Source organism: Scomber japonicus, chromosome 23, assembly GCF_027409825.1.
Source record: "Scomber japonicus isolate fScoJap1 chromosome 23, fScoJap1.pri, whole genome shotgun sequence".
Lineage (NCBI taxonomy): Eukaryota > Metazoa > Chordata > Actinopteri > Scombriformes > Scombridae > Scomber > Scomber japonicus.
Genome location: NC_070600.1, coordinates 11,734,587 through 11,756,305, shown reverse-complemented (window position 1 = coordinate 11,756,305; position 21,719 = coordinate 11,734,587). Strand labels below are relative to the sequence as shown.

The window sequence follows — 21,719 nt, the reverse complement described above, 5'->3', positions numbered from 1 at the left end:
TCACCAGTTGAACCCTCTATTTGTTTATGTCCCTTGTCTTAAAAACTACAAGAGAATGATGAGCTGTATTGACATGAACTTTGAAGCCATGTGGTTTGCCCTCAAAGTTGGAGAGCAAAATAAAGGACCTTTAAATTGGCTCCTGATGTGACAACACTGGTGGGGCCCTCACCAGAACTAGCAGATCATTACACCACTCTTGTCACACCCGCAGCCTGTAACCAGCCTCTCCAAGTGCCTCAACAAAAGGTCAAGCTCTTCCACAGAGAGAGCTCAGGTATCTCTTCCAGGCAAAGCTGGCACCCAGGTCTCTTCTTATGTTTGATTTAACTGGGCATTCTGGCATTAAATGCAAAACACCACATCTCCACTGAAATGTGCTCACTGGCTAGCTAACGCAGCTGTCTGCCTCCAACTATCCGGACCAATGGACAAATGCACTTTTAGCAATTACACCCACTCCACTGTGTGGCACTTTATCTTTACGGCAATGGGACTTTATGAGTGAACTCAAATTACCTAAAGCAGGAGATAACTGGTGTATCAGAGTTCAAACTTAAACAATTACAAATCTGGTAGAGAAGAATTCCTTTTATTCGATTTCCTTCCGTACAACTCACTTAGCAGTAATAAGCAGAGGGGAAACTGGTGATTAGATATCGGCTATAAACATTGTGGGGGCAACGAACACGGGGCGGTTATCAATGACAATGGTTCGTCCTGTAGTACTGGACAGGGACTGAGCTGTGCTACACACATTGCTAAGATAACTGCTATGAGAAATGGAAGGGTCCTAGCTGGTAATTACTGTGGATCCTTGGCAGGGAGAGTCACTGCTAATTAAGCCACTAGCTTCATTTTACACACACAGAGAGAGAGAGAGAGAGAGAGAGAGAGAGAGAGAGAGAGAGAGAGAGAGAGAGAGAGTGAGAGAGAGAGAGAGAGAGAGAGAGAGAGAGAAAGAGACCCCTTCACTGCCGCCCCCATCCCCTATTTCATCTCAATCTCCTGAGCATCCCATGGGGGCGCAGGGCCCAAACTCAGACCCCCCTCATAACTTGTGGACTTCTGACCTTTCAACTCCCTTTCAGCTGACACTGCTCATTTACTAGCCAATTACTGCCAAATGTGGCCACACGATTATTGATAGCTGGGACTCTCCACTCGAGGACCACCAAGACTCCGGGGCAGCTGGCTTTAGGGAGTGCCTGACTCTGAAGTTCAAGTGTGGTATGCAAGAAGTAGTTGTGTGTGTGTGGTTCGTATGTCGAATCAAATGCGTGCATGTGAGACCGCACTCGCTCAAAACGCATGTCGTGTATTCAGCTTAGGGAGATCAATACTCCAGATTGTCAGGACTCAAGCTAAGTAGATTACTGAATGTTTTCCTAAATCAATTTCCATAACGGTTTGCCAGCAGTGCATGGGAAGCGCAATTTATCATAACATAAAGAACCATCATGTAAAAGCCTTTAATAAAATGCCTGAGGAGATTGGGACGGGCTTAGTGCAATTTCCATATTGATTTATCTCTACATGCAGATAGTCATTGATTAAGCCTCTCGAACATAGTGTATACTAGTGTAACTGCGTGACATTGCTTGTGCGCATTGTTTGTGTCATTATCAGTACAAATTGTCACACTTTTATCATTAAACTGGCACAATTCACTTCCGACTGATGCCTCCCTGCAGGTGTACATATTCCAGGAGTAAATGGGAGCGACAGATAGGAGGAGAGCGAGAGAATTAAATAAATAAAAGCGCAGAGAGTGGAGAGTGTTGAAATAGAAAGAAAGTGAGAGAGAGAGAGAGAGTACAAGTAAGAGTGACGGGGTAGGGGTGGGTGGAGGGGGGGGGGCACTTCCCTCTGATGTTGCAGGTAATATGGCCTCCACTGGATCAGCCTCTTCATCAGTGACACACAGTAAATTACAAGTGCTTCAAGCAGCTCAGTGAATTATAGTTCATCACTTGGAAAGGCTTTCCCCCCTCACCATCGGGGCCCAGGCGTATCAGATCTGCCGGTTAGGATCCAATTAACACCCTGGCCAGAATCATCTGATTGCATGTGTAAGGGCTGGTATAACTCGTTTATTGCACCCATGTATCTTCTGTCACAAGGTAAATTTGTTGCTGCTACATCAAAGGTCTGAGCTACTTTTTTTTTTTTTATCCCTCCCTCCCTCTCACTTTCTCTTGATCCCCCAAACTCAGCTACCTCGCCTTGGGGTTGCATTTCAACTTCTTTTGCATCACAATGATGAACCTGCTCTGTCCTCGCAATTTAGCAATCTTGTCCTGTAGGTGTTGTAAATGCAGGCAAAAAGAGTGTGGGGAGGGAGGTGGGTATAGAAAAAAAAATCTTGTTTTCTGGTTACAAAAGCAGTAACCAAGGGTGTTTGACTTAAAATGTGCTGACGTTTTTTTTTTTTTTCCCCCTTCTTTCTCTCTCAGAGTCAACAGAAGTTTTCCTCATGAATAACATAATATTTTCCCCCTCTCTTTATTCCCTCTGCTGTGATAGTTTTTCTCTATTTTCAGATCCAACCAGAGGGGATGCAGTGGAAAGATATATTCATAAATGTAAATGTGAACTACCATCCTTTAGCCATGCACGCTGAAGTCAGCTAACCTATACTCAAGCCTAGCGTCGCAGCCCTTTTCCCTACATCTGTGTGCGTGTGTTCCAGATGAAAGTCAATAAGCAGATGAGTGCTGCTATCGAGGATGATATTGGCTCAGTGTTGAAGCGTGGACCTGACCTTTAAAAGTGTGACACTTCCTAGGATGGCCCAGTGCCCACAACCAATCTGACTGGCCTGGGCATGAAGCTGTAGAATTTACAGAAAAACAGGGCTAAATCAACATCTCCTCCCGTCTATAAACCAACCGTAAAAAACCTTAAACATTTTCATTCATACTTAGATCATTGCACAGATGGCAGTGGGGTTATTAGTCTTGTAAAAGGGTATTCACAGCTTGGCAGTGTGAAAGGGGTACAGCGGCAGAGTTTTTGCATGGTTAAGAATTGGATGTTAACTACAAGGAGGAGGGGGTTATGGTGTAGCTTCACACTGTCACACCAGGTTAGGGGGTCATTCCAGCTGTTTGATATGTGCTCCATAACATACAGCACAGAGGTGGTGTCTGTGTGACAATAGTGACAAGTTAGGAGGAGATGTTGTAAGATAGACAACACCTAGCACCTGTTAGTTTATTTTGAGCTCTTTCTCAAAACATGGAGAACACAACCTACTCACCAGGTGCCCGGCTCCTCATCAATACTGATCAATAGAGCCTCTAACAAACAACTCTTGCACAAAGTCACATCTGGCAACATTAAAACTTGAAGCAACTGTCATTGTGCTTGTGTTGTGTATAAGTGCGGGCTGCGTGTACATGCATTATGTACGTGTGTGTGCGAATGAAACAACTGTCAGACTCATAGGCCTCTGTAATCCTCTCCGCCTCTCCTTGTCCGCGTTTCTTTATTTGTATTCCAAATGTCAGTGTATAAATGCCTTTCAGAGGAGGGATATTGCCACAGAGAGGAGGAGAGCGAGGGGAGAGAGGAGCAGAGGAGAATGGAGCAGAGACGAGAGGGTGTTGTGTGCCTTGGGAGAGCCGTGTAAGCAGCATGGCGGAGGCAGGGGGATTTACAGGGAGAAATAGGTGTTTATTGAGTGCTCCCGTGGGCTTACTGTGTAATAATAGACCTGTCACATTACGCAAATGTGGAGAAGCAGCTTGTGTGTGTGTTTGTATGTGTGTTTGTGGGACAGTTTTTTTTCTTCTTTACATGTGTATATGCATGCATGAGAATGCCAGAGCTGCCTGCCTCCGCATCATCAACTCCTGAGAAGCAGTGATGAGCGAGTGGATAGAATTAGTCAGGCGAGAGCCTTTAGCTGCTAATACGCGTAATTAAAACTGCAAGCTGAGGCACTTAGATGCTTGTGTACTAAATAATTTACATGCCATGATCTATGGATCATTTCCCCGCTCTTAAATACCAAAGATGGGAGAACAAGAGGAAAAAAGACTGGCAGAGGATTTATCAGTATCTCTGCCATAAGCAGGATGTCATGGTAATATTAATCCTTTTCCCACTTTCTGCTGCGCTAATCATACAAGGGGATCAATCTGCATGATTCCTCCGGTGGAAAACATGTAGCTTGATTGCCATTGACGCTTATCAAGCCATGAAGCTAATAAAATATTGTACTATAGTACCCATTGTGGCCTCATAATCCAGGTAAATAATGCAGCTTTATTGGGTAAACTCCCTGAAGACAATAATGAAAAAAAGATGGTAGTGACAAGAGGAAAAAAATAGAATAAAGGACAAAAAAACAAGGACTTTTAATGAACTGATAGTTTCTCCTGCTTTATACTGATATTTACACAATGGAGTATGATAGCTAAAATGTCATTCAAAATGAATGGGCCCGCAGCAGCGCAGATCCAGTGTAAAAAATGATCTTGGACCAGAAGGCACTGAGCCCTGTTGGGGCTGGTGTTGCTGGGAGAGTTAGCAGAGCCTCTCCAATGATGCTCTGCATGGAGACTTTTTGGAAAAAAGAGGTGAGGATGTTAATAAAGGCTGGATCAACATATGGATTAGTTGGAGCTGAGGACAGGCCGATCGGCAGGGCCTCTGATTCATATTGATTCATATCGCCAACGCGAGGCAAGGATGGGGTAAGCAAATGTAAATATTCAATATTTACCATCTGCTGGTGTTATTAGAGGCAGGGGCTTGGGCATGGGCTGACTGTTATCATGCACCCACACTGCTCTCATTCAATATTATTCTTCCTGCCATGTATGTATTGCACTTGGTGACTATGCAGGCATTTGTAGATCAGGATCCCATTTATTTGAATCTATTCGCTTCAGTAAACAGAACTTCAAACAGAAGATGCCCAACAGTAGGATACAGAAAGCTAAATGAGCATAAATAAAATACATATACATATACATACATATACACACTCAAATAAATATATACCCTTATAATGATTTAAAGAAAATTCTGATGCCATAGTGTATGAATATACTGATAATATTAGAGCTCTTGATGAGGTTGAGTTGAATTATTTAAATGCAATAGCATGACTGAGTCTTTGCCAACCTTATCTCTTCGCCAGTGCGTAATTAGGTACACAGGGGTGTGACTTCAATTGAAGGTGTTGCCATTGTTAGACTGTGAAAATACGTATCAACGGGTGAGGTTAACGCCAATTTCCCTGTCATTAATGGAATGCACAGAGCCTCTAATGAGGTAAACCATTGCTCCTTGATAGTACTTATTAGCCGAGTGGAGGGCACAAACTCCCACACTTCAATTTCCAACGGCTAAAAATAAATTAAATAAAAAATACTAATAATAAAAACAGGGAGCAGATGTCAAGGGGCCTTACATAATTTGAGGCAGGAAAACCAACTAACTGTCTTGTTGACTTAAACGAGCAGAATGAAAAGACTCGCAGTGTGAGAAAATCTTAATGCCAGGAAGAGAGAGGGCAGCAGGTAGTGTGGCTACAATGTGTTAATGTGAAAGTGTGGTGTCAGTGTGCAACGTGTGTGTGTGTGTGCGGCGTATGTGTAGATGTGTGACCTTTTCTAAAGCACTAACAACAGAAATAGACAGCTCTATGAATCAATAAGGTAAATTAGCATTGAAGAGTGGAAGTGACATGCAGTTAAAATTAGCTGTCTGTATAACCTACTACTCAGGCTGACATGCCTTTCAAATAATAACTAACCTCTGGATATTCCCATGTCAACAACACTCTGGATCGAATGGAGAAAAGAATACAGATCAAAGATGTCCACCAATTTGTCATCCAACCATATAACCTTTGGATATACTTGGAGTATTAATGAACTGATGGACAATAAGCATGAAATGGTTTGAAACTCCTCACTGATAAATAAAATGTATACTTGAAAATGGACAGATGGCTGATGGATGAAGCTTTGCTCTCTGAGATCTGTGTCTGTTGTGTTTTTTTTTGTGTCTGACGCTTAGCTTCCTAGGGACTGGCTTGTCCAGCTTTAGGATTCCAATGACAGGCCCGAGGATTGCGTTGGCAAATCAAACACACTTGTGGAACAGAGGAAATCTTCTTTTCGGAGGAGCATGTATTATGGATGGACTTAAGAGATTATACGGGGAGCTGCTTTACCTGCAGTGGACGCTGCTTGTCCTGGCTCTTTGGAGATTTCAGGCCACTGCCTGGCTGCTGCAAGAGTAATTGCCTCGCTGCTTGTAGGGCCTGAGAAGAAAAAGAACACAAGACAAAAGACAGTGTGAGAAAATGAGAGTAAAAGATGGGGGAGGGAGGAGGGGAGACAGTGAAAATAAACTATTAGATTTCTTGAAGCTGACAGTAGAGATAATTCAAATTTTCAGGGACAAGACAGTACATCTCTGACTGTCAAATTTCACCTGATATTTTACGCAACACATTCTGACGTGGTTAACACTACGTTGGAGATACGTTTAATAACAATTCACAGAGCCGTGATCAAGGATAAATGCAGTTTGTCTAGAGCACCCCTGAAGCAGAGGGTGGGGGGGTTGCTGAAAAAGAAGAGGCAGAGCGTCAGTAGAATTGACCTGTCTAGTGTGTGCTCAACTGAAATACCCACTTCTCTCTGCAAATTACCACCACATTTGCATATTCATAATATCAATTTGAAGTAGAGGCAGCACCATGTGAAGTGTCCCTGGGAGCTGTAATTAAAGTTGACAAAATCAACATCAGATTACATTTAGAGTCAATTAACTAGCAGCCCAGGTTTTACACTATGCATTAAGGGTGCTTATGAGCAGAGGATGCGCGATAGAAATGATGGATAGAAAGATGGATGGATAGATGGGGAAGGGAAGACCTTTCCCTGCCTGATGAAATTAGTTTGCAGCTGTTTACACATGGCTTGAAGAATTAGAAAAATCATATTTGTAAATTGTAAAATTTGTCGTCAACACCCTTTGATGCGTTTGCGAGACACGGGGATGATAATTTCTCTGATTTATTTCTCTAGGGTTTGATGGGATTACAGATCCCCTCCCGCCTGCCTGTGTGTACTGAATGTGTGTGACGAGCGAGCTCCAGTTTCACAGGTACGGTGGCAGCTGGGCTAGCAGCTTCACTCCAATTCTTCAAGAGCAGATGGATGAAAGAGTCTGGCAGAAAAGAACATTGTGCACAGCTGCTACTACTGCTGCCGCTCTACACAGCCGTATACCTTGTATTCTTCAGGCCTAAGAGCATCAAGTGGGAGCGAAAAAAAAACAAGTATGCACACACAACACAACACAACAACTTCACAGTGTTTCTTTTTTGAAGAAAAAAGAAGAGGACGAGTAGGAGGAGAAGCAAGGAATGAAAAAAAAATTCAGATGGAGAGTGACACTTCCTCAGGAATCAGAGGTGCTCATTTTATTTTCTAGTGCTTGTCAGTATCCATGACAACAGCTGCCTTGACAGGGCGTGCATATGGCGCAGCTCTGCCAGCTGGTGGGAACAATGTTTGAACTAGTACATTGAGATCCTGAGCAAACAAGAAGAGAAGACAGGAGAGGGGGAGAGAGAGAGAGAGAGGGAGAGAGAGAGAGAGACAGAGAAAGAGTGAGAGTGAGAGAGAGTGAGGCAGAGAAAAATTAGAGGGAGGAGGCGAAAAAAAAAAGTTGCCATGTCTTAACCCCTCGGGGAATGCAGCCACCCCCCTGATCAATTATGAAAAGACAGAGCTGGGGGTTGCTTGGAGAGGTGGTGGTGGTGTTGGTGGTGGTGGGGGCCTGTCTGTCTGGCTGCTCAGGAGGAGCCAGGCTTTCTGAACTAAAGTAAACAAACACATTACACTGGCACTGGGTCCTAACTGCATTGATCTGTCTCCTTGGTAAGAGGAACCTAGTCGCCACTGCTTTGTGTGTGTGTGTGTGTGTGTGTGTGTGTGTGTGTGTGTGTGTGTGTAATGTGACATCTGTAAGCTGAGCTGTGGCTTTTCTTCAGAACACACACACACACACACACACACATATATACTAAAAGTTGCTCATAGCTCACATCAACACCTGCAGTCAGTGATGTTTGTGGTTTCTTTCCAAACTAGATGGGAAATCAAACATTGCTCGACTTTGACTTCCTCTGACTGAACGCAGAAGACAAAACAAATTCTTTGAATGCAGCCAATCACTTTGCTAATTAAAACACGGAGGCTAATTAATCTCATCATGGTTGGTAAATCAAAGTAATTATAAGGCTTATTGAGTCCTGCACACAGTAGTTAGAGGGAAGGCTGCTTGATGAGTGCAGCCCAAGGTAGCTGTCAGGAGGAAATGTTTATCCATGTGTGAATCAATAATGACTTGCTGTGTTATACCCAAAGTCAAGAGAGCCACTCGATATATTACACGTGGTCAAGAGTACAAAGAAAGGGATGTTTTTAACAGCCCTTCCAATATCCACGCCAGGTAAATATCGAGGGAGGTGCAGGTATGAGAGGTGACGCACAGGGGGTGAAGCAGAGAGATCAACTACACCGGGCTTATTAGAAAAGAAGTCTGCTCAGACTGCATAAAGAGTACTTCTCCAAACATAACACAGACCTTATCAACACCGGCCAAACTTTTCCAGAGTGGTTTGTCATGCCTGAAACTGTCTGTCACCTCTTTTGTGGAAGTGGGGTTAGCCATTTTTCTGAGAGACTGTGACGGCATGGAAGGTAAGGGAGGGAGAAAAAAAAAGGCCTGTCCCTTCACTTTCACTGGCTCTGAGTATTCAGCCATTACAGTAAAAAGCACCAATTTGTGCCACCTACCTCCCACTCCACAGAGATGGCAAGCTGAAGCCCATCTCAAAGCACAAAAAAGCAGCAAATGCCAAGAAAAGTCATCAAAAGTTTGCTGAAGAGCTGGTGGAGCGGACAAAAACACAGACGAGTGCGGGCACACCGTCTATTTAACCTGGGTTGCTATGCACGAAAAAATGACATCCCTGGTCTATTAATGCACACATTGTATAAACAGCACAATGTGACACATTCTTCAGAATGAGAGAGCAAGCCAGACAGACAGAGAGAGAGAAAGAGGGAAAAAAAGCCGGGCCCTGCTATATAAATAACAAGGCACTCAGAGGCATATTTGATGTTGATATCCATCACTGAGGTTGGAAAAGATGAAAAAAAATAAGAGGGGGGAAAATAACACACAGAGCGACCAAGACCGCAACATGGGGATCCTTATGAAAATAAGATTCAGCCCAAATGGATCTGGTGTAATTGGTTTCAGATAGTGAGGTCAGGAGAAAGGCGATACAGGCAACTATTATGCGAAACGGACTGAGAAACAAGAATGTTTACACAGGCATTCCTCTGCTACATTAATAGGCATGCAGAGATCACTGGAGAGGGAGAAAAGGAGAGAGTGAGAAGAGACTGACAGAGAGGGGAAGAGAGAGAGGGAGCTAAAAAAAATAAAAAAATGTATCAGCCATTCATTCATCCTTCCCTCCCACTATCCTCCTTTCTCCAAGCCCCGATGTTTAGACTCTATACAGAACAGGGTAATAAGGAACACCTATCACAATGCACCATTGTAAGGAGCATGCAAAGATCTTAAACAAGCATGAAACACATTAGCAGTGAGCCAAACCATTACAAATCTCCAGATTGCTTATTGTATGTGGCGTAAAAGGTGTGTGTGGGGACGGGGTGAGGGGTGGCAAGAAGTAAGCCATCTTCTAAGAATGTCACTCTTTCAAATCCACCTGGAGACTGCACGATATGCAGCCATGACATTGGAATTGGATATATCTGAGGAGCTGTGACATTGTGTTTGGATAGTGCAGATCACTTCCTTGCTTGGGGTCAGGTTGGGAGTTGTTGTTATTATTAGGGGGATATAGCAGTTATTGGAATGATGAAACAGGCATGAAATAAGTCGCCCTCAACAGGTATGTAGGTCTGCGGCCCGCACAGGCTGGTTCCGTGCTCAAGAAAGTAGCTGTAAACATGGTGTGTGTCAGCTGTTGATCAATAAGAAATGGGTTGCATCGTGACATCAAAGTCTTTGTGCTGTGTGCGGAACAGATGTTTTGTGTGTATTCATGTGTGCGTGTTTGTTATAGGGAGTAAAGGGCTGCTGTTCAACACTAGGCTGTCGGCCAGAACAACTCCAGTCATGCTGACAGTCTTGACAACTCCCAACACACACACACACACACACACACACACACACACAGATCCTGGTGGTGCATGCATTCACATACACAGCACAACACCACCAGGCTTATCTATCGTCTCTTCCAGGAAACACAGACACAAATCTGGGGTGGGTGATGAAAAGGAAAAGAAGGGAAGAGAAAAAGAAAAAGAAAAAGTGACACTTTATTAAGCTAGGGGGAGTCGCATGCCACGGAAAACAAGGCACAAACAGTTTAAGCTGAATAAACAAACATGGCTGATTGGACTGAGGCTTGCGGCCCGCTGGCGTGGGAGATATGCGCTGACACTCCACACCAAAATATTTACACCCAATCTTCTTATATAAGTGGATTCGGGGCAGATAGATGGTAGGATACAGATTTGGAGAGGCTGGCTGGAGAGGATAGACAAATGAGAAGAGAAGGGGAGAAGGATAAGATGTCCTATACAATGTCTGAATACAAAAGTGGGGCATGAGTTTATAAAAACAAGCAAAGCAGGGATCATTGTCAGAACAGCAGAGGTTCTCAACTGTCTTTATGCAAGAGAAGGAAAAAGGATGCAGCTGGGTGGAGCTGATTACAGAGATGGACCTGAAACAAGTTCAATCTCACATGACACCAGTATGTGACCATGAAAGCTGAAGTCTGAGATTGGTGTTGCTGCATATTTTGTTCACACTGTGTTGGGGATGGTGGAGGAGCAAAGGGCAAAAGAAATGTGTGTGATGATTCATGAAATTCCTCTAGGCTCTTTGAACACTCACTGCTAAATTAACACAGCCCCAACACATTTTCTATGACCAGGCCAATGCTTGATGTGTCAAGGCTTACAGTTTATAGCTGCTATTGATCTCATTCCCCTTAAGTAACTCACTAGCACAAGTAGAAAGACTCCTATCCTTCCATAAAGGTCAGAACTGGAAATGACGCACCGGTGCTTCAACAATAGCTGCAGATTCAGTTCTCTTATCGCCACTGTGAAGCAGCTACATGGAGCACAATGCACATCTCTGCTTGGTTTAGACTTGGAAAGGAAAAGCATTTTGGTCAAAAATAATGACTTCTTTTGACCTCAGCTACAGACGCAGACATCAGCCAGACTGACAGGTGTTTTCTGCCCTACAAAGCCAAACCACAGTAGTTACAATTTTGGTCAAAATTGAGTTCCGACTGAAATTGAACTTTTAAATATCTGGTTTTATCTATTGACAATATGTGTAAGTTCAGTCTTGCTCTATTTTAGACAAAAGAAACAATGTAAAAATTGCAGTAACTACACAGTCCAACCAAAAACCAAAGTAAACCACAGTTACTGCACTCTGATTTGGTTTCCTCAGATTCAGCTGCAGTTGCTGTGGTCTGTGACGGCCATCCAGACGGCCTTCTGTAAATCCTGTTCCTGACAGTCCAAAGAAGGGAATCTTTTAATTCTCCACTGGGAACTCTTGCTTAGGACTGTAGCTGCTGCACTTTACCTTTACACCACCTCAAAACCTGTTTAAGAATACAAAGTGTAGAGAGCAGAGTGCAGTATCTAGATTTTGGGGGTCATAGGTCAAATAATTGGTCATAATTCTTAAACCATAAAAAGTATGCATGTTTAATTAGCACATAACTGCTGTTCTACCTATAATACATTTGGGCTTGAGAGTCAAAAACTTTGAAGCCATTTTTATCAGTTTCATTGTTAGCATAGTTAACCCTGGTTTGCCTTTGTAGGGAAGTACAGTACTAGTAAATCACAATCAGTCATACTCATTGCGACTTCTTAGCTCAATCTATGTTCCCTCCCTATCTGCCCAAATTTGGGTCATCTGGCTTCAATAAGTGCCAAGATGGTGGCGAGCGGACCAAAATTCACTCTTAAAAATGTCCCAAAAGAAACTGAGTGTCCATAAGAGAAACTAATTCACATCTCGTCACAGCCGAGCCAATGGGAGAGAGAAAGAAAGAAAGAAAGGAAGGAAGGGGAGAAAAAGAGAATTTGGAAAGTATGTAGGAGTAATGAGCATTTTAATGTATGACTCAATAAATCAACAGTCTGCAGTGAACAAGGCAGGGAGAGAGAGAAAAAGGAGGGAGAGGTCCATGGAGAATCTGCACAGGCCTCAGGATGGAGGTAAAGCTAGAACAATGGGCTTCTGTGTCCCGCTCTGCTATCTCTATCTCAGTATTTTCAGCTATTTCAGCTTCCTCTGCCTCTACATACAAAGTGCTTCATCCAAAAAAATAATAATGGGCCTTGCGCTCATTTGTTGTCTTTTTTTTCTTAAGTGGATAATAGGTGTTTGGGAAGAAAACCTTCAATATTGATCTCTTACTTTCTTCTCCTTTCTACCTCTTCGCTGCATTTTGAATTCACATCACCCCCCCCCCCTTCCCTCCCCTGTCTCCACATACTCATATCACATTATTCATTTCTTCCTCTCATCTTTCTGTCTTTCTTCCCCCCCGTTCTCTCTCCCCCATGTCTCTCACCCCTTGTTTATTGATTCTCTAGATTAAGAATTCCTAGGGTGGAGAATTGTAACACACAAGCATCAAATTATTTTGGGGTGTGCTTATTTGCCTTTCCCTTGCATCTATTTGGCCTATGTCTGTAGACAATTATGCCTACCCAGCCCTAGACTCAGGTGCTAATAATGAAGGACAAATAGAATCATATGTGTAAACTTCCCCCACTGATGAAAATTTATATTAACTTTCTGCCACAGTAAACAGAGCTGCATAGCTACACCCTCCCGGGAGGATTGACGAGATGAATTTGCTCGCTCCTACCCCAGGAAGAAAGCAAGAGCTCGTATAGGAGAGAGGAGTGGTGTTGGCGGCAGGAGGGGCTCAGGGATGGAGGGGTGTCTAGCTCCATTGTGTAACCTCACACTTATTTTTCCACTAATAAAGACAAAACATTGCTCTGTTTTGCCCATCACAGATAAAGTGTGTGTTTATGTCTGTGCGCATATTCACCAATATGTATGTGTCTGCTGAGACGTTGGGAGGCCGAGCCAACAATAACACAGAGTTTGGCCTGCTGTCGTTCACTGTAGCCGCTAACATTCGCTAACGTCCCACCTCCTGCTGTTATCACCATGGATATTCTGTGCAAATACAAAGATATATCTGTTCTAGTGAGGGAGAATAATAGTTTTCAGCAACCTTCAGGCTGAAACTTGACACAGAACTCACAGACTGAAGCAGAATTTGAAACAAAACTGCCTTGTCATGTTGAAAAAATGTATTTTGAACAGTTTATCAGGTTTGAAAGTGCATGATATTTTCCACAATAACCTTCAGTGTACCGTGACTTTACATACTAAATAATAGCTTAAGCCATTTTCCTGCCCTCTCTAAACCTCTGACATTGTCTCCATGCATCTCTTCTATGCTTCATCACTTATGAAAGTCAATTTACCCCCACAAGCACCTATTTTCCTCCCTCTCTGTCTCTGCTCATGGCTTTAGCAAAGTCTTTACTTTGACCTGTGCTGTATGGCTTCGTTTAGATAAGGTGACAGCAAGCCCATTCAGCAATGCTCTTTATCTACGGCTGCTCTTAGGGAAGTCCTTTAGAGCCCGACGACTGAGAGCTACCACAATATACTATCACAAAGAGACAGAGAGGAAGAAAAATAGAGACAGACAGAGAGGAGAGAGGAGACCGGGGGAAGGCATGTGTGTGTGTGTGGGAAGAGGAAGGGAGAGGAGAGTATGAGTGTTTGTTTGAGGTGGACAGTGTGTGTGAGGTCAAGTGTTCTCTTTGCAAAAGCAAAGCTGGCATGAGGTATGACTATTCAACTGTACAGTAGCCACAAACCCTCCCACCACCCAAAAAACCCCCAAAACAGCACAAATACACACATTCTCTCTCCCGTGTGCGCTGACTATTACACGCTCTTTCTCTCTCCTGAAGCGCTTGATTTCCTCTTCAGGTGATTATGATCCCTCTCCTTTTCACAGTTCCAGGCGAGTGGAGGTCACACAGCTGGATGAATACCTGATATGAAATGTTGCATTCAGGCCAGCCATAGTTCATTCGCCATAGGGACTGAGCCCAGTGGAAAAACTGCTACAGTCAGATGGGAAGATTGCTTAGAAACAGTATGCCAATCATTTGAACACTGACAAACTGACTAAGCTTGATATTCTTAAGCAACATAAAGCAACATCCTTCCTGCACTGAAAAACCTATATGCCCACTGTACCCATTCAATGGGCTTAAACACAGCTGTATTTCAGTGAAAACTGGGGTTTTCTCATCACTCTTGTCAAAGGATTAGACACAGAATGAAGTTGTTTTTCCATGGAGCTTGTCTCTGTCTTTGTTGACAAGGCCTTATTAAGAGGCACCCACTCCAAAAACATGGCCAGAGGCGTCTAGCAATCTAGCTGTGGCACAAGAGAGCAAGCAGCCACTTTGAAAGACACACTTTTGTGCAGAATGCCAATACTAATAGATGCTGTTGAAAAGATGAATGTGCTCAGGCAAATGTCTGCATGTGCGCTATGCATTCAACACACGTGCGCAAACATGAAGGGGATGTAAGAGTAAATAAAAAGGTTGGGAAAACCTTGCTCATCTCAACTATTGCATCCTGGGTAGGTACACTGCATTTAAGTGTGTTTACCCTCCATTAAACCACTGATAAAGACACACATGATATGTACACATTCAAAGTCTACACGGGAACACACATTAACAATAATGAAAACAGGAAAGCTACTCTCATCATCCATCTTTATGACAACCAAAATTGGCTAAGAGGGGGCTGATGTCATTTTAACCTAGGCTTAGAGTATGCATATTTGGACGTGGGTGCATTTGTGCCTGCATATGTGTGTGCCTCAGATCCTGTCTTGGGGGCTCTGCAGTTGCAGGTCAATAGTATGAGTGTCTGTCTGTCTCAGGTTAAGTGCTGAGTGTAAGTGTCACCCTGTTGTGGGGTCGATTAGAGAGCACCATGACCTTAGCTGTAAATGACCTCATCTTACCTGCTGCAAGGCTAACTCTGAATTTGGCTGCCAGCTTTGTGGACACATTGTTGACAAACCATATATTTGTACATACTGTCAACAGCATATTTTCTAGTGTGCTCATTATTTAGAGCTTGTTTAATTGTTTGCCCTCTCGTAGAACCAATAGGATCATCAACTTGAGTTTGAAACTGGCACAGACTAACTGTTGATGAATTATGATGTGTTTGATGACATCAGTGGTTATGATATAGATTATTTTTTCAACTTTTCTTTCTAAGTGGGAGCAGAAAACTTGTTTTTTTCGGTGTCCTGGCACTGAAGCAAAACAGGACAGACTTTTAATGGCTCTCCATTGAGGGTGATGAATCTTTCAATGAATGCCACACTTCCCCAAAATCAACTCAATAAATACCCACTACATCTTCCTGTGAAAGGGCCATGGATCATTCTCCCTCTCCTCTGTCTCAATGTTTTTTTCTTATGTAACATCTATATTCTCCTCTGCTCCTCCCTTTCTATTTCTTTCCTCGAGCCTGCATTGTACCTTTGTGGTTGTCTTGTGAATATTCCAATTACAGCGATGTGTGTTTGACCTTTAAGTGAGCTGTAGGAGATATAGTTATCTGCCTTCCACTCTGACACCCAGCGTCTATCAATCAGTGTTCTGAGTCCCCACCCCACCCCACCCCTCCGCCCCCGCCAGAACAGACCGCTCGACTGAGCTGGGTCTGGTGAAATGTGTTTGCGAGTGTGTCTGAAAGGTGAGAAAGAGATGGAGAGAGGGAGCTATCATGGGCACCGACTGTGACTGGGGCAAAGCAGGCAAAGAGGCTTGGAGAGCCCAGTGATAAAAATGTAAAAATGCATAAGGTTTGTGTGTGAATAGATATATTATTTATATTTTCTTGTATATAAATGTATACATTTATGTGAACTACATAAATGTATACCACATGCACATTTATAGAACAGAGGGGGGAAGTGTGTGTGTGTGTGTGTGTGTGTGTGTGTGTGTGTGTGTGTGTGTGTGTGTGTGTGTGTGTAGCTTTTTTTTTCTTTAATCTGCAACCAGGCTGACTGAACCATACTTGCATAAACAAAGCCTTTCCCAACAGCATCCTATATCACGCTTCTAAGAACAATCCAGAGTGAGCGGAGTCATACTTCTTTAGTTTCATTCTTGTTCCCCTGTCCTTTTCCAAAGGGCTAATCTACATCTTTCATTGAATCAAGAATGGAAATTCACAAGAAATGCTCCTTTTTCAATTTCATGCTGAAGTAGCTCAAGTTAGTGGATGTAATTTCTCCTAACAAGAAAATTTATCACTCTGTCGCACACTTAGTCTGGCTATGTGAGAAAAGGGGCCTCCTTTCTGCATTTTTTTTTCTTGAGCTTTGATAAATGTGCCAAAAGCATGATCACTCCCTTCATAGCACTCTATACAAGGACAGAACAATTACAGTGGTTATTAAAAAATAAAACCTCTGGTTGAAATTTGAATGAAAGATAAATTACATATCATTTAGGGCTGCAGCGCAGGCAATACAATATTATGTCAGGACTAAGCCAAGAGGGGGGTTGGGGGTTTATTTTATAAATATTGTAGGGACTTCAACTTCAGACACTGAGAATTATGTCATGGTACAGACACAAAGAATATGGAAAGACCAGAAAGAAACACATGCAGTTTCCATTGATTTTGAGATGGATTCTCTCCTCAAACATTTAAAACTTCTGCCAACAAAGAAGTATTTCCTGGCTATGACAGAAATTCTGGGAAAGACTAACGATGCAAAAAGCTCAGACAAATCCATTTGAAGTTTTGTGCAAATTACGATTATCAGGTTCACGCTGAATTGGATGATGAAGTCCAAACAGGTGAGAAGGAATGCATGAAGAATAGTATCGCTGAAACAATACCACGCATGGCCAAGCTACCAGGCTAATGTATATTTATCATGTAAACTTCTGATAAATGCATATGCAGAAACAATCAAATCTCTGGGTTTCCATTGGAAGATTTTCTACCAAAGACTCAAGCGTGAAACCAATATCAGCTTAGTGTCTAGTCAAGCTTGAAGTGCTGCGCCTAGCCCACAAAGCATGTTCTGCATATGCTCATGGGCGTCACTTTTATCAGGGTGGAACAAGCAGCTTTCCAGTGCTATCACTGATCAATTCGTGCGAGTTAAGTCCCCCAGTGTGGGTAAATAAGCAGTGGTTAAGTCCTGATGAGAAATGGCAGGCTGTTTGAGAAGGGGGAACATAGGCTGGAGAGAGGCAGGCCTGTCTATCGTTGCTGCAGTGGATTCCTAGGGTGACTTCCATCATTAACCTCTGGCTACAGTATTCGCTGTATCTGCCCTAAACAAATGTTCAGCTTCCTCTCCCAATGGACACGATTATAAATGGAGTTTGTTTCATTAATCAACTCTTATAGACTTTATTTATGCCAAACTATTTCCTCAATTTACAAATATAGCCAACAATATGAATAATATTATTGCACAGTTCTAAATGATACAGATGTCAGTCCACCTTGACAGCAAAGGGAGGACCTGAATTTGACTGATGCTCTGTAAAACCCAGCAGCTTCAGCTCAAAAGCCTGCAGTGAAGAGAGCCAAAGCCGGCACTAAGTAACATGTCAGTCAGTTCGTCTGTTTGGAGCCTTCAATTCCCCACGGCCTGAGCTTATTTACTGCATTTGTATGAAAAGCTGTGAAGAGGAGAGGGCTGAGAGCACGGCTGGCTCTCTTACATATGTATACAGTGTTTGGAGGCAATGCGTAAAGAGCATCTCCCCTTGCAGCCTGGTAGCATTACAACTACAAACAACTTGGGAGAAGGACAGAGCCATTCATATATTCAAAAATGGGTCAGGGATGAAGGTAATCGGAGCAGCAGAGAGTATTAACAAGTGCAACAGGAAAAAAAAAAAGACTGGTGATACCTGGGATATGTGAGCTGAGATTCTGGGTGCATTAGAGAGAAGGAGAGCACCAGTGACATTAAAGATGTTGCTACTTCTTGCTAGTCATCTTCTTAACCAGATTTGAAGTCATTTTAATATTAGTTAGAGAAGGGGAGGGGGGTATACAAAACAAACCATTGGGCATGCGTTTCAGAGTCTGATTTGTTACTATTCATGGCTAAAGCGGAGAGGAACTGTAATACTAGACATGCTTGTTAAATTCACAACACTCCAAAGCTGCCTTCTAGCAAATCCTGTCTTTTGGTTGTCAGCTTAAGACACCCCGGCATATGCATATGTAGGATTTTTAAGCTCTGTTAAATGGATAGCGGTGTCGTGGCCTATCAAATGACTATAAGCCACTTGCTTTTTTTTAAGAGGGGGGGGGTGCATTTACAGAAAAGCAGGCAGCAATGCGTTACCTTGTATGCATCGGAAGGCACACTGCCACATGTGTTTCCCTCGATCCTCTCGTTAACTCCATATTACAGGAAGAGAGAGACACAAGGCCATTTACATGGATGTATTCGGGCAGTGTGTGACAGTAACACTCCAACCCACCATATTAACAGCTGGTACTCAGTTTAAGCCAACGACAGGGGAGTGGCAACAAACAATGACAGAATGCCTGTTTTCGATTGTGAGGCCACGAAAGATGATACGCCATTCAACACTGAGGCAGTTTGCAAATAAATTATTGTGGAGGGTATTGAGCTGAAACAATTGCTCAGTCCCCTCAGAGAATGTGTGAGAGTGTGTATGCATGCCTGTATATGTGTTTTGCTTGTGTGAGTGGACTTATAGATCCAGTGCCATTTATTTCCCAGAGCTAGAGCGGGGCAGTTAGGGAGGCGTAAAAGGAAATGAATTGTGAAGTGGCCATTGATCCTGGTCTGCACTAGGTTGGCAAGAGACTGCAAGACTATTGGCTACAGTATGTGCTACTGAATGGCTGCCTCTTATTTACACTGAGGTGGTTAACCCTGGCCCAGTTCATTAATCACTGGGCTAATGTGTGAAAAAAAAGTGTCAGGTCAAACAAAAGGCTTTAAACCTAGATTGAGTTATCAGCTAGCTTCTGTTTAATGCATTTACCATTGTATTTGAATGTTTGTTTCACTTTTTATTAGTTTTTTTTTATAGCAAAAAAAGCTTGTCGAGCTAAGTGACCACTGTGGCATTGATCTCACAAACAAGCAAACACACACACTATGATCTGTTCAGTTCTACCTGTGCTGCCCTTTGACCTGTTGTCCGCTCCTGCCTTCACCACAGCTCCCGACTGCCAGAGCATAAAACACCCATAAGTGTTTATTTCCAGCAGATTTCACTCTGTCTTTCATGCTCTCTTCTCAATTCCTCCGCTCCCCCCCTTGCTGTCCCTTTCTCCTCGTCTCTCTTTCAAGCCTTGCAGCTTGACATTTCGCCACACTCTCGGGGGACTCCTGCGCGAAATGGAGTTACTGGGAGAGCGCCACTGTAAATTCCAGGAGGCCACATGTAATGTGTCTTAAACATAGATGGACAGCCCAGGTTTCATGGAGCTGAAGAATGAGACGGAGGAGGAAAAAAGAGAGAGAAAGGGAGACCGAGCAAGAGGAGGAGGAAGTGGTGGCGTCTGGATAGATAATAGAATAATACTGTGTTTTGTCTGGGGAAGGGTGAGCAAACAGTAGCTATGCTGTCATTCACACCCTATATCTTTAGTGTCATCTCAAAGGGGGAAACTACAGGCCTATATGTCACAGGCCTGTATGTACTAGTCTGTAGGGACTGTCTGCCGATAGCCAGACTTGAAATAAAAAGAAGGATGGCTTTCATTGTAAATAAGTCAGACACAAAGATTGCCAGGCAAGAGCTGTCTATTCACTGAAAGGGGAAATAATTTTACAAAGACATACAGTACATTCTGCTGTCCTAATGCTTCTCCAGCCTTTACAGAAAAAAGTCTTATCTTCACATAGATGATGATGGTTAACAAAAGCCTCCTTTATGAAATTGTACATATTTCAACAGAGGTCTTTCTCCTGTCCTGAGAGGTGATTGATGCACTAGGCCAGGGCCAGTGTCTTATTTACACAGTTGAGTGGGGCAATCTCAGGCCTGAAAGATAAACCTAATGAGCTTCTTTGTGTAAGGGTGCAAATGAGAGACACCATTCTCCCTCCCTCCTTCCCTTTTCCATCCAAAGGGACAGTCTGGGTGATTAGGCCTTTAAATTATGCTCAAGGGCAAAGCCCAGATTTGCATCTTAGGTACATGTGAGTGTGTGTATGTGTGTATGTGTGTGTGTGTGTGTGTGTGTGTGTGTGTGTGTGTCTGCACAGATATGGTAGGGAGAGAAAGACAGAGAGGCAGGTGAAGGGCAGAGAGAGAGAGAAAGATGCTTGAGGCTTGTTTGTGAGAGGTGATTGTAGGTGAAGCGTGTGTGTCAGTATTTTAGAGAGAGGGAGTATTTACCTGCACTAAACAACAAACCTGAGTAGTAATAAGAGTAAGGTGAGCATACATGTCTGTCAAACTGGTACACACGTGCACACATGCATAAACGCACGCGAGCAAACACACACACACACACACACACACACACACACACCGTCATCTTGTCCTTTGTCTGTGGGGTAACTTTCTCCCTAATGACTTTCATTTTGGGGGAGAATTTCATTTGCCCCTAAACCCTAAATATTACCCATCACTTGCTGTCAGATTTCTCATCCCTTCTATTTCCCCCAGCTAAACAGCTAGGAAGCCAGGTTAATTGCTGTCACTCTCAAGTTGGACCATTGCCTAGCTCTTGTGTTGCGACAGGGGTAGCCTAGAAGTAAGATGGCACCTTGGCGCACTTATTGTAATTTATGTCAAAATGCTGCAGTCATTTAAATGGGGTTGGATCGTTTGCATTTTGCTGCATCATGTGCCTCAGGAAAACACTTGAGAGCACACCTAACCAGTTTACCAACATGTAGAGTTTTGCCACTATCGCTTGTAAATTACATTTTTTGTGCAAAAGTAAATACATCACCACACAAGCACTGTGCACATTTCAAAAAAACAAAAAATAAACAACAAGAAGACTGGTTCAGTGAAATAACATCTCTAAATAAATATCTGGGAATATATACGACTTTTTTTTTTAATCTATGAAGCCAACATTTTCATATTATGTTTTTAGTGGATTGAGTCATGAAGCATCGAGCTATAGTGACAGAAGGTTGTCCCCACAGCTACCCGGAGGTCTTTGGTTATTGGTTAAAGTGACTGTACTGACCACAATACATAAGGCAGAGCTCTTATTTTGCTCCGAATATCAATACAGCTGTGGGCCTATTTGGAGGGGGCAGTAGTCCTGAGTATTGGCTCATCAATCCTGCTGATAACCCTGGCAGGATTAAGTCTACAGACCACTGTAATCAACTAACAGGCTCATTATGGGACATTATGGTATAGATCCAAAGATCAATGCATGTCTGGCATGTACATACATAGCAGCACATAGTAGTATTAAAACATAAGACTGGCCATGGCCAATGATAAATTGATTAGTACAATGAG

General features: G+C 43.0%; 1 protein-coding gene across 6 annotated transcripts in view; it reads right to left on the bottom strand.

Annotated features, from left to right (window-relative positions):
* foxp2 (forkhead box P2) overlaps window positions 1-21,719 on the bottom strand; it is a 104,645-nt gene that overhangs the window by 37,574 nt on the left and 45,352 nt on the right. For all 6 annotated transcript variants that reach the window (XM_053314119.1, XM_053314123.1, XM_053314124.1 and 3 more), the window contains one exon: window positions 6,194-6,283. In XM_053314119.1, the coding sequence (XP_053170094.1) occupies window positions 6,194-6,283 (90 nt within the window). The remainder of the gene's footprint in view (window positions 1-6,193; window positions 6,284-21,719) is intronic.